The sequence below is a fragment of the Myxocyprinus asiaticus genome, chromosome 21 (assembly GCF_019703515.2).
Source record: "Myxocyprinus asiaticus isolate MX2 ecotype Aquarium Trade chromosome 21, UBuf_Myxa_2, whole genome shotgun sequence".
Classification (NCBI taxonomy): Eukaryota; Metazoa; Chordata; class Actinopteri; order Cypriniformes; family Catostomidae; genus Myxocyprinus; species Myxocyprinus asiaticus.
In genome coordinates this window covers 31,487,929-31,500,468 of record NC_059364.1, presented here as the reverse complement: position 1 = coordinate 31,500,468, position 12,540 = coordinate 31,487,929, and the positions used below count along the sequence as shown (strand labels likewise).

Sequence of the window (12,540 nt, the reverse complement as noted above, 5' to 3'; positions counted from 1 at the left end):
ATGTGTGAAGCCAGGCACATGCTGAAAATGGCACATTATATGTGCAGTAGATGAAAAATGTGCAGTGTCTATTTCTTATAAACCCCCATTTTGCGCTTTATTAATCACACTGGACCATCTGGAGGTGTGAAAGTCTTCACATCAAAATAAAAGCTTGATTCAGCTAGTCACGTGAAATTGAAGATATTGCAACAGAAATATAGAACTATGGTATTGTAAAATTCAATATTCACTGTAATCATAATAATAATAATAATAACAACAGTGCTTTTCTGTACTGAATAAAAGTTTATTTGTACTGTGATGCTCTGTTGTGCAGCACTTTATTTGACAAACAATAAGACCAATGTTGTTTTAAATTACACTGTGATGATCTTTTCTGAAAAAAAAAAAACATGCAATGGTATGTTGAAAAGTAACTGTTCTATTTCTGTTAAATTTAAGTTTTATGACTTCATTTGATTAGACAACATTTTGATAATAAAATTGAATTGAACTTTAAAACAGGGAATTAAAAAAAAAAATATGGAAAACACAGAAATTGGGGAAAAAATAAAAAAGTATTTCATAAGGTGCTTCTTGACACTTGAAGCAATATTTACTTTGTAAATAACACATTAAACAATTTCAATGTTTTCTTTCAAGCGTTTCTGAACACTGATATTTAGGCTAACTTTTTAAATAGGCTTATGGAGTGTGTTCTATAGTACATTACCTATTTTTGCTGTGGTATCAAAACTAGTATTGATACATTTTACTGATATCGGTACAGACTACTGGAATTTTGGCATTGTGACAACCCTAGTAGTCAGTATGTACTATTGTAAAGTATGTGAGAGACTGTGTGATTTACCTCTGGTTTGCTGAGGCTAGAGGACACAAGACAACCTGATCCAACGTCCAGGTCCCACTGCTTGCGTCCCTGATTTAGAGGATCCAGAGCTGCGATTCTCCCATCTAAAGTGCTGATGATCACCAGAGCCCTGTAGAAATCACAAAGACACTCAGGTTTATATACAGTGGCAGACAGGGGCGACCATCATTATACCCTTGCAGAGAAAGCGATCCCATAATGCATTGTGACACAAATTCAGTAAACAATCCATCCAGGCAGACAAAGTGAGAGAAATATCAATTAAACTACACTTCATTGATTAAAATAATTTCATATAATAATTTTGTTTTACCATTTTATCCAATATGTATGTGTGCCATGTATTTTTATGCTTATTAAGAGTATAATGGCATTAGCTTGGCTTCGGCGTTAGCTTGAGCTTCACGTGAAGAATATTTTTAATATTAATCCGAGAGTTGCTGCCTATGTACAACATTCTAAATGGGTCACTTATGAGGTTCCATTTCAGTTAGGATGCTGCTTTAGAAGGCAGCTGCCAAAGTAGGCATTAAACAGCTCACTAGTTTTTGGAACAGAGCCTTTAAATGTAGTCTATGCAGGACAATTCTTGGCTAAAGTGGCAGAGGACTTTTTATGGAGAGGACCAACAGCACCTGCAGGGTATTGAGTAGGACTAAGAAAGATTGCGTTGCTTTGATCAAGTCTAAGAGAGTTAAAACATCCCTCCAGACATCAACACTAATGAGGTCAGAATTTAAGGGCACCTCATGAGCTCTGCTCATCCCAATGCTCTGGGCCAACACTGTTTGTTCTTCATTGTCCAATAGGACTGAAGAGCATAAAATGTTATAGCTCAGCACTCCTGATTGGCTGGAGGGCCCCTCCAAAAATATGAGGTCTGATTGGTTGTTGCTAAGCAGTGGGTATTCTGAGAATGAATGAGGACACAACACTAGTCCCACCTAACCAAAAGGGTGATTGAGGAAAACAGCCAAGAGAGAGAGACAAGTGTGAGAATAGAGGGAGAATAACAAATCCCATTTTCTGGATGAGATCAAAGACCAAGTGTTTTCTACAGGACTAAAACAGAGACAGAAGGAAACATGATGGAGAAAAAATGCAAAACTATGAAATTCTGGTATCCATCCACTTAAACACTGCAACATGACACTTAACAGTTTGTGAGAAACAGCTTTGAATTATCTATATTGCAACATAAATTGCAAGAAGTGCAAGACAAGCAAGTTTCTTTGATGGAGACAAAAAAATATTGTAGTCCTGTAGTTATTTTGAAATAACTTTTGCATTTTTACCTTAACATATTCATTTATTTTCCCCTTAAAAAAAATAAAATAAATAATTATCCCCTTTTTCTCCCAATTTGGAATGCCCAATTCCCACTACTTAGTAGGTCCTCGTGGTGGTGCTCACCTCAATCCGGGTGGCGGAGGACAAGTTTCAGTTGCCTCCGCGTCTGAGACAGTCAATCCACGCATCTTATCACGTGGCTCGTTGTGCGTGACACCGCGAAGACTCACAGCACGGGAGGCTCATGCTACTCTCCGTGATCCACGCACAATTTACCACGTGTCCCATTGAGAGCGAGAACCCCTAATCACAACTAATGTGACTCTACCCTCCCTAGCAACCGGGCCAATTTGGTTGCTTAGGGGACCTGGCTGGAGTCACTCAACTTTTTCTTATTTACTTAACTTTTTTTTTTCTATATTGTCCATTTCTATTCTATAGGTACTTTCATATTGTAATTATTTCTTTCTTTCATATAACAAGAAAGAAAGAAAGAAAAAGAAAGAAAGAAAAAGATTTACACATTACACCGATATGTACATTTAAAGATCGAACAATATTTTCAAATATAAATGGTATTATGATTAATTATAAACTGTTTAAAAAGCCAAAATTGGTTGCACTTCACTGAGCGTTTCTGAAAACCTTACAGCCTTTAAGTGTGCCTGAACACAAATGTTCATGCTTTTGCTTCTCTCTGTATTATTCCAGTCATGCTGTTCAGCATACTTTGCACTTTCCACACAAACAAATGCTTTAGTGCGCATGTACATCTCTAAAATACACCTCTGATCCCTACCTCTCATTTACTCTCTCTCTCTCTCTCTCTCAAGAGGACCTCAACTCAAGACCTCATGTAAACAGACCGCATGATACGGGTATATAAAAAAAATAAATAAAAAAAAACTAGGGTATCTGAGGAGTTTGGTCCAATCACAGGAGGCTTTCCTCTTCCTTCAGCCTATCAGAGCTTAGATGTGATGCTGCACTTTTCACTCAGAAACCACTCCTTCAGAAAAAATACCAGCCAATGGACGTAAAAAGCCCACTGTAACCATGCTACATAGCAAGCAGCTCTTATCAGCCAAGTGTGAGTTTGGAAATACAACTTCAAAATAAACACACACACACACACACACACACACACGTTGGTGCGGCTTTCCTTATGAGGACACTCCATAGACAATGATTTTATACTGTACAAACTATAGATTCTATCCACTAACCCTCATAAAAAAATAAATAAATAAATAAATAAAAACTTTATGCATTTTTACATTTTCAATAAAACATCATTTAGTATGTTTAAGTGATATGAATTATGGGGACACTAGAAATGTCCTCATAAACCACATTTATAGCAAAATACCCTTGTAATTACCAGTTTGTAACCTAAAAAAAAGTCCTCGTAAACCACACACACACACAGAGAGAGAGAGAGAGAGAGAGAGAGAGAGAGAACATATAGGGGCATAGGGAGCACTTTGGCAAGTTTTGAAAACAAAAACGTCCAACTGATCACAGAAGTAAAAAAAATTGGTAAACCATCCCTTTAAGCATTTACATTCTTTCCAAAATTCAGAAATTCTATCATTATTTATTCTCCTTGATGTTGTTCCAAACTCACACTACTTAATTTCTTCTGTGGAACAAAAAAAGGAGATGTTTTGAAGAATGTTCACACTGCTCTTTTACAAACAATAGAAATGGGGACATCATGTTAATTTTGGGGCAGACAATTCCTTTAATGTAAAAGGCAACTGAATGATATTCTGCCAACTGCATACGTGCAGGTACTGTTGAAGAGAATTGTACAAAAACACCTAGGAAGATGTCAAGATGATTTCTTAAAGAATGACAAAGACAGAATCCACTCAATTTGCAAAGTGCAAAGGATTTTCTGCTTAAGTGAGCACACAATAAAATATAGCACTGCAGTAGCTTGGTATGAAGTGTTACTCAAGAGCACTCTGTAATGCATTTCAAGGTAACATCTTCCCCAGGCAACATCCGCAATCCACAGAATGTCCATATTTCTCATTGACAGAGGGGAGAAACAGATGCACTCGCACATTCAATATATACACACGTGTGCACACACCCTCTTTAAGAGGGAAAGAAAAATGTGTGATTACTTGTTGTACAAAGGGGTGGAGCACAAAATTGTAATTATTGCATGGCAATAAGTCTACGTGTACCTTTATGCTTATGCAAAAGAGAAACAGAATACTATACTCAATACTCTTTGGGTATAAACAATGAACAGATACCAACTTTTAAAGGGATAGTTCAGTCAAATGAAAATTATGTCATAATTTACTCAATCTAGCGTTGTTCCAAACCCATTAAAAAATTGTATTCAGTGAAAAAGGAGACACTAGGCAGAATTGTAGTCTCAGTCCCCATTTACTTTCTAACATCTCCTTAGTGTCCCATTGAAGAAGAAAATAGTCATAGAACAACAAGAGGCTGAGTAAATGATGACAAAATGTTCATTTTTGGGTGGACTATCTCTAAGTGTAATGTAACCCAATAATAAAAGTTGCATTCTTTTTTATGTTGTTTGGGCTGATGGCAGTCTCCTTCATCATGCAGTCTCCAAGTATTGATTAAAGCATTTGCCCAGTGTCTGTGTGAATGCTTAATCTGTCCTCTGACTCCATGTCACATCCTGACACGCCCAAGCTACTATCACCATGCAGAACTATAAGCCCCCATTCCATTTCAGTTGACCTTGCAAAACTCTGTCCATCTCACCCAAACTCACCCTGCACTTTCACAACATAGCATCTCAAGGATTAGGCAGTATTATTTTATTCTTTTCAAAGTAAAATGAAAAAAACTAAACACACCGATGCACACCTGTATGATTTGAAACAAGCTGCACCACTCACATGGAAAATATAAATACAACACACAAACAATAATAATATTCAAACTTACATACACTATCATTAGAACTACATTTCAAATGTCATCATTAACATGTCATTGTCATTTCACTCCCCATCAGCTTACTCCGGTTTCTCTCTCTCTAACATGTGTGGTGTGGAGAAATCAAAACTCTGTCACATGGAGCTGTGCTCTTCCTATTGGATGAGCCCTGGCCTTGATCTAGGTGGCTGATTTGTTGTTGCTAAGCAGTGAGGAACCAAACTACAGGAAAGCTAGTGTTCAAGTTACTGGGTCCTAGAGCCATCAGTTATCTGTCTTGATGCTCCCCCGTACTTTCTCCTTCTCGTCTCCCCAATCTCCCCCTCTTTTCCTCTCTGTCACACCTCTGTCCTCTTCCCACCCATTGCTGCAGTGCAGTAAGGTGTGTCCTCTGCAATGAATGAAGTAACAGCCAAAAAGAATGAAACTGTAAACAGAGCAAAAATCAATCAGCTGTTCTTATTCAAGGCTTAGAATAACAACTGTGATTGAACATCTATAACAATGAGCTGTGAATAAAAAGAGTCCTATATTTATAGTTTTGAAACTTTAATAACCAAGTTATTGCCAAACAGATACTTAAAAATGCTTAAATTTGACAAGTTTGCAGTGAATTTTTAAAAAGTGCTCAATGTCAGTCTAAAAACAGACTTTTTAAGTGCAACAGTCTCCATTAAAAACTGCAAGAGAACATGCAGAGTTTAGGTTTGACAGAAATATGCATGGTAACAGGGGATTGTGAGCTGCTAACTTTCATCTCGGAGTGATGGATTTTATTTGAGATCATGTAAAATGAAACAGACACATTCTGCCAAGTTATCTAACCATCAAGTAGACAAAAAAAAAAAGACAAAAAAAAAAAAGAAAAAAGAAAAACCCCAAGCACAAGAACTATACTCTTTCCTTCCCTCCTGTTCTCTCTCTCTCTCTCTCTCTCTCTCTCTCTCTCTCTCTCTATCCCTCTGCTCCTAACTCAAATTCTGAGCACTTTTTCTTTCTGCTCCTCTAATTGGCCGACAAGTTTGCCAGCTCAGCTCTTCTGATTGGCTGTTGCTAAGCAGTAGGCAGTAGGAGCTAGACGTCTGGCAGAGTCTGCACCAGGCAGTAGAGAGCGGCATTACCGCGAGTGGTGTGTCTCTGCGTGTATGTGCGAGTGTGTGTAATAGTGAGGACACCTCAAGCGAAGTGTTACTTCCAAAACATCCCTCAGGAATCACCATCAGTCCAAAAATACACACAAGGAGGTAAAGCTTGGTCTATTAACCATACCTGGATAATGTTAGGCACAGTGAACAACAAACTGATTCATACCTACAACTACTTCACATGGCAAACAAATGTAAATGTAAACTTAAAAATGTAAAACTAAATATGTAAAATTCTGTCAATTTACAGCATTTGTGGCATAATGTTGATTAATACAAAAAACCTTTTGACTCCCTTTTTATATATATAAAGTGGTTACAGTAAGGCACTTCAAAATACACACTGTTTTAAAAGTAAAGTTTTAGAAGATTAAGCCTAAACATTATACATGTTAAAGCTGAAGTGTGTAATTTCTGTGGCACTAGCGCCACTGGAGAGAACTGCAAAAATAAACATCGTTTTCAAAACAGCTTTCTGAATACACCCCCGGTAAATCTCTGATTTCATCACACCAAGGCTACGTCCACATTAATCCGGATTAGGGCTGAAAAGATTAGTCGACATTATCGACAATAAAAAAATTAACAAAAATTTCCATTGTCAAATAGTCATTTGATGTCATTTAATGTAACATGAGAAGCTCTAATGATGACGCATGAGAGCAGCACTGCAGTTCACGCCTGACTGAGGAGAAGAAGAAAACACAGCTCACAGTCCAGATGCACTCTAAACTTTCCAAACAGCTTCAGGTGATGTAGATCACAAAGTACGAGGGAATTATAATGCAAAAATACTAAATAAGTAAATACAGAAGCACTCTTGTTGTGGAATAAGTGGAGCTGGAGCTGCCGCTCCACTAAAGCAAAACTTGCGTGTCAAGCGTCTTTAAATGAAACACCCCGGCATTACATCTTTATTACAGTTGTGGTATAGCTTTATTTTGTTATATTTAATGCGTTATAGCTTTATTAAAGTTCAAATAATATGGAAGCAGATCATGTAAATAAATACAAACTCTGAAACTGGCATTTCTCTGTGCGGTCAGCGCCTCTTCTATGAGTTGCGCGAATGTCCACAATCTAAGGGGGAGAGATTGAAACTGCACCCGGCTGATGCACACTCTGTCACGGAGACACTCATCCCACGAGTGCGCGCGCTTAATGCAGCTAGATTATAACGTGATGGCTCGTGATTTATTGAATCATAATATATGCAACTGTGTATTTCTTATTGTGAAGAAATTGGCAATACGCAGCTTTATTAATAAGAGAGAGTTCGTTTTTTTGTGAATTAAAGATGTATTGAAGTGAACAGAAAGGTGAGAGAGGTAGTCTTCACCCCATTATACACTGCAACAAAATATGTTTTTTGTTTTGGCTTGTTTTCCAATATAAATATCTAAAACTCCTTTAAAACAAGGTACATTTTCTTTAGCAGCTATACTACAGAAGAAAAAAAAATTATTTGAGAATGTTGAATATAATATAACAAATAAATATTTTAAAATATCTAAAATCCTTATATATATATATATATATATATAAAAGATGCATTCACCTGAGAAGCAGCATATAAGATATTTAGACTTGCTTATTAGAGAATAGATCTTGAATACAAGTATATTTTGTCTTTACTGCACTTGCAGAAGTATAAGCAAGTGAAAAAATACACTTATATACAAAATACACTTATATTTAAGATACATTCTCTTAAAGCAAGTCTAAACATCTTATATGTTGCTTCTCAAGTAAATGTATTTCTAGACAATTTTTTAATAGAAAATAAGACAAAAACACTTGATAACAATAGGATTTTTTTGCAGTGATTTTTTTACTGAATTAAATTTAAAGTATTTTTTCCCTTTAATTCAGTGAATGTCATTTAGCGGTATTTTTCAAAGATGATTTTGTCCTCTTTATTGTTAGTAAGCACATTTAATACAACCGTTTAAGTCGGGGGCTAGAGCTGAATAGTCGGTTAAGAGCTAATGATTAATCATTGCAACAATTGCCGAATAGTTGAATAATCGTTCTAGTAAATGTTAGATTAGTCTATTATCAAAATAATCACTAATTGCAGCCCTAAACCGGATACATTTGAAAACTGCATTTTTGTTTTCGAAACACTCTGTCCACACTGCCATTTTCAAGCGTTTTCCAAAAGTTGCTCATCCACACTTAAATGCATGAAAATTCTGCATTTTCAGCACATGCACAAAAAAATAAAAATCGCTGTTCCATATACGGTCTGAAACACAATTGTCCTTGTGTTCCGTCGCAGGACAGCAAAAAAAAACTTCCCGTCACCTTTGAAGGAATGCAATGTGAAGGCTGTACAAAGTAACATTTATCTTTAGCAATGCTATCAAAGTGAATAACAGGTACAACAACGCCGCTAAAACATGGGCCGCCATCTTGAATGATTTGGGTCGAATGGATAAAATGACTGCGTCACATGACAACAAATACGTAATCGTTTTCAGATATCTCCATTTACCCTGTCCACACAGCAACGCAAAGACACTTTCTCAAATTAATCCACTTCATAGAGCATTTTTGAAAAGCTCCATTTTCACTGTCAAAAACACCATCTCAGTGTGGACGGAAGGCCAAAACGTAGAGAACAAGATACGCAAAAACAAAAACAAAAAAATGTGGAGGTGGCCTAAAATCATGTCAACACATATTTACGCCTTGTGGCTATACTTTTGAAACTGTGCAATTTAACGTATAAATGGACTGGCCCCATTCACTTCCATAGTAAGTGTTTTACTGTAACCGTGATTTTTTTTTTTTTTTTTAATAAACGAGGGATAAGCCAAATTATTGTACATTTATTTATTTATTTCCATTAAAGGAATGTTCCGAGTTCAACACAAGTTAAGGTCAATTGGCAGCATTTTTGGCATAATGTTGATTACCACAATAATAGACTCGTACCACATTTTCTTTAAAAAACAAAAAAAGTGAGTGAGGTACTTGCAATGGCCAATTGTTTTTAAGGTTTAAAAGGCAGAAATGTGAAGCTTGTAATTTTGTTAAAGCACTTATATTCATTCCTCTGTTAAAACTTGTGTATTATTTGAGCTGTAAAGTTGTTAAATTTGTCATTTTAAGGTTTAGAGTTTATGGCATTATGTTGTCATGGCAACGAAGTTATACAGTCAGATACAACTTTACACAGAAAAGGTTAGTAAGTGATTTTCACACACTTCATATTAATGTCTTGTGGCTATAGTTTTGAAACAGTGAGTATTTTAACATTTATGGATTGGCCCCATTCACTTCCATTTTTATTTTTTATTTTTTTTATTTTTTTTTTGTTTAAGTAGTCAACAAGTCTATATTACTTTAATTAATAATCAACATTATACCACTAATACGGTCAATTGAGCTTAACTTGTATTGAACTCGGAACATTCCTTTAAGGAGTATAGGGTGACTCTGTTGCCTGTCTTTGCCCTAACAACAGCAGTCCAACACCTGTGTACTGGTACCTGGTGTTTGGTTGGTTTTGTCTGCAAAATCTTCATTTTGTCTTGTATTTTTTGTTGTCTTCTTAAACATCAAGTAATCAACTTCTCAGTCAATAAACTTCATGGACCGAACAATATAGAGTGAGTTTTTGATTGAGTCTTTAATCAGAAAGTGTTCCCCCCACAGTCGCTGCTTTTGTTGTGAGTAGATCTCTCCTGGGTTAGGCTCCCATTTGCCAGTCGACCATGCTGTGCAACACGTAAAACTGTCCCAGGAGAACACCATCCCTAGTAAAGCTGTTCCATGTCATAGAGAAGGCCTGAGGGTGTTGATTAGCATCACTGTTACTGAGAAGTGAGCACAAAGATCTGGTTCCTGTGCACTGTGAGCACAATATAGGTGCAAAGTTTGGAGAGAAAAGTGGATGTTTTCATTGCATTCATGCATTAACAATATAAGTGCATGTTTGGTGTAAACAATTTATAGGGGGAATGTAAATGCTCTTAATGGTTGATTAAACACTGCACATAAATGCATGAGGACATTTTATATGGAGGATCATGGGGGAACACTGAGGTGTGTGTGTGTTTTATCTTGGCAGCAGGTGTGAAGGCAGCTGCTACTCTCCCCCCAGTAGAGATACCTAACCAATGCAGTGTTAAACACACTACACACTATTCCCTTGTGTGTGCATGACACATATAACTATGCCACCAGAAACAAAGACCAGCCCCTCCTTCAGGTGATATATGACTACTGTCAAAACTAAGTCCCAACAACTTCACATAAAAACACAATTGCTAAAGTAGTGTGGCTGGTGTTTCCAGGTGGATTTTCAGCAGGCTATTCACAGCCGATTTATATCCGGCAAATTCAAGGGATCACTGCATTGACAACTGTACATTTGCAATACATCATGCAGTGCAGGAAGACTGTTCATTTCAACCCAACTAGATTTTTGTAGTTTAAAAAAGAAAGAGGAGGTTGCAAAAATCTTGCATGTTACGTTCAGCTATTTCCTGCATTTACTACAAATTATGAGGTTCCTCCTTAAAGGAATAGTTCACCCAAAAAAGAAAATTCTCTCATAATTTACTCACCCTTGTGCCATCCTGGATGTGTTTGACTTTCTTTCTTTAGCAGTACACAAACGAAGATTTTTAGAATAATATCTCAGCTCTTTTGGTCCATACAAATCAAGTGAATGGGTGTCAAAATTTTGAGGCTCCGAAAATCATATGGATTACTTTTATGCTGATTTATAAGACTCCAGTGGTTAAATCAATGTCTTCAGAAGCGATATGATGTGGGTGAGAAACAGATCAATATTCAAGTTCAAATTACCAATTTGCTATAAATTCTCATCCCTGCTCAGTCAATCTCCACTTTAACTTTCATATTCTTCTTTTTGTGTTTTTGGTGATTCAAATTCTTCATGCATACGCCCCCTACTGGGCAGGGAGAAGAATTTCTAAAGAAAATGAAATTAAATGTTGATCTGTTTTTCACCCACACCTTTCATATCACTTCTGAAGACATGGATTAAACCACTGGAGTCATATGGATTACTTTTATGCTGCATTTATGTGCTTTTTGGAGTGTCAAAATTTTGGCATCAATTCACTTGCTTTGTGAGGACCTACAGAGCTGAGATATTCTTATTAAAATCTTAATTTGTCTTCTGCAGAGGAAAGAAAGTCGTACACATCTGGGATGGCATGAGGGTGAGCAAATGATGAGTGAATTTTTTTTTTTTCACACTACACTTTACGTTCCATTCACTCCCATTGAAATGTATCCTAGTGTGGGAGATCAGAAACACAAGCCCATGCGAAGAAATTTTGAACAATGCTGCATACCAAAGTTCAAGTTTGGTGAACTCTGAACTGTGAAGCAGTATGACGAGAGAACATGTGACCAATAGAAGATCGAAACATCACATACTGAACTCTTAGCTCAATTAAAAGGATATTTCAAAGCTGTGTATTTTTATTGTTGCTGGAAAGTGAGTAGACAGTATATTTGAACATTTATATTATAAAAATGTTTGTAATTTGTGAAGTTTTAGGACTATTTACTAAAACCAGACGTTCTCCCACATGATATCATATCCTGGTCCATTGCGTTGTCCGAAAGAAATTTGCGTGTTCAAAGCCTAGTGTGACCACCCCCTTTTAAGCAATAAACCTGTAATTTTACAGCACAGACACTCCATTTAATATAACAACCACTGAGCTTTGATGAGGTGGTCAGTCTAAAGTGCCAGTTGGGTGTATAATAAACAGAAAGAGTCACTCAATCATATTTTGCACAGGAATTACAAGCTTAGCTTCTGATTTCAAAAGATTCGTAAAAATAAATAAAAAAAACATAAGCGTTTCATAAATAAAATATGGGTAAAATAATAAGAAAATTATTTTACTAATATATATATATATATAAATCATACATACAATATTTTAAACCTGTATATATAATAATTAATGTAACCAATTAAGTGGCCCCATAAAAGAAGCTCTTTTAAGCCATTTGTTTCACTTCTAGAAAGCGATACCCCTAAATGAACCAAATCTAATGTGCAGTTTTTTGTTTTTTCAGATTTGACAGCATGATTCTCCTCAGGATTCCTCAGACTGTTTTAGAAGCATTCTGATCAGAGTGCTGGAGAACTGTCTACACTCTGAAATTCCTTGCTGCTGCCGAGCCATCATGTGGAGGGTTTTTTTGCTTCCTCTCATCTTACCCGACACTATAGGCTGCAGTCTGTTTTTGGTACTTCATATTGTTGCTTCACTATTTTACATTGAGCTTTTCTAAAGC

General features: G+C 36.4%; 1 protein-coding gene across 1 annotated transcript in view; it reads right to left on the bottom strand.

Moving 5' to 3' along the window:
* LOC127411854 (eukaryotic translation initiation factor 2-alpha kinase 3-like) overlaps positions 1-12,540 on the bottom strand; it is a 39,399-nt gene that overhangs the window by 24,408 nt on the left and 2,451 nt on the right. Inside the window, exon 2 of the mRNA XM_051647687.1 lies at positions 854-983. Coding sequence (XP_051503647.1) covers positions 854-983 — 130 coding nt within the window. The remainder of the gene's footprint in view (positions 1-853; positions 984-12,540) is intronic.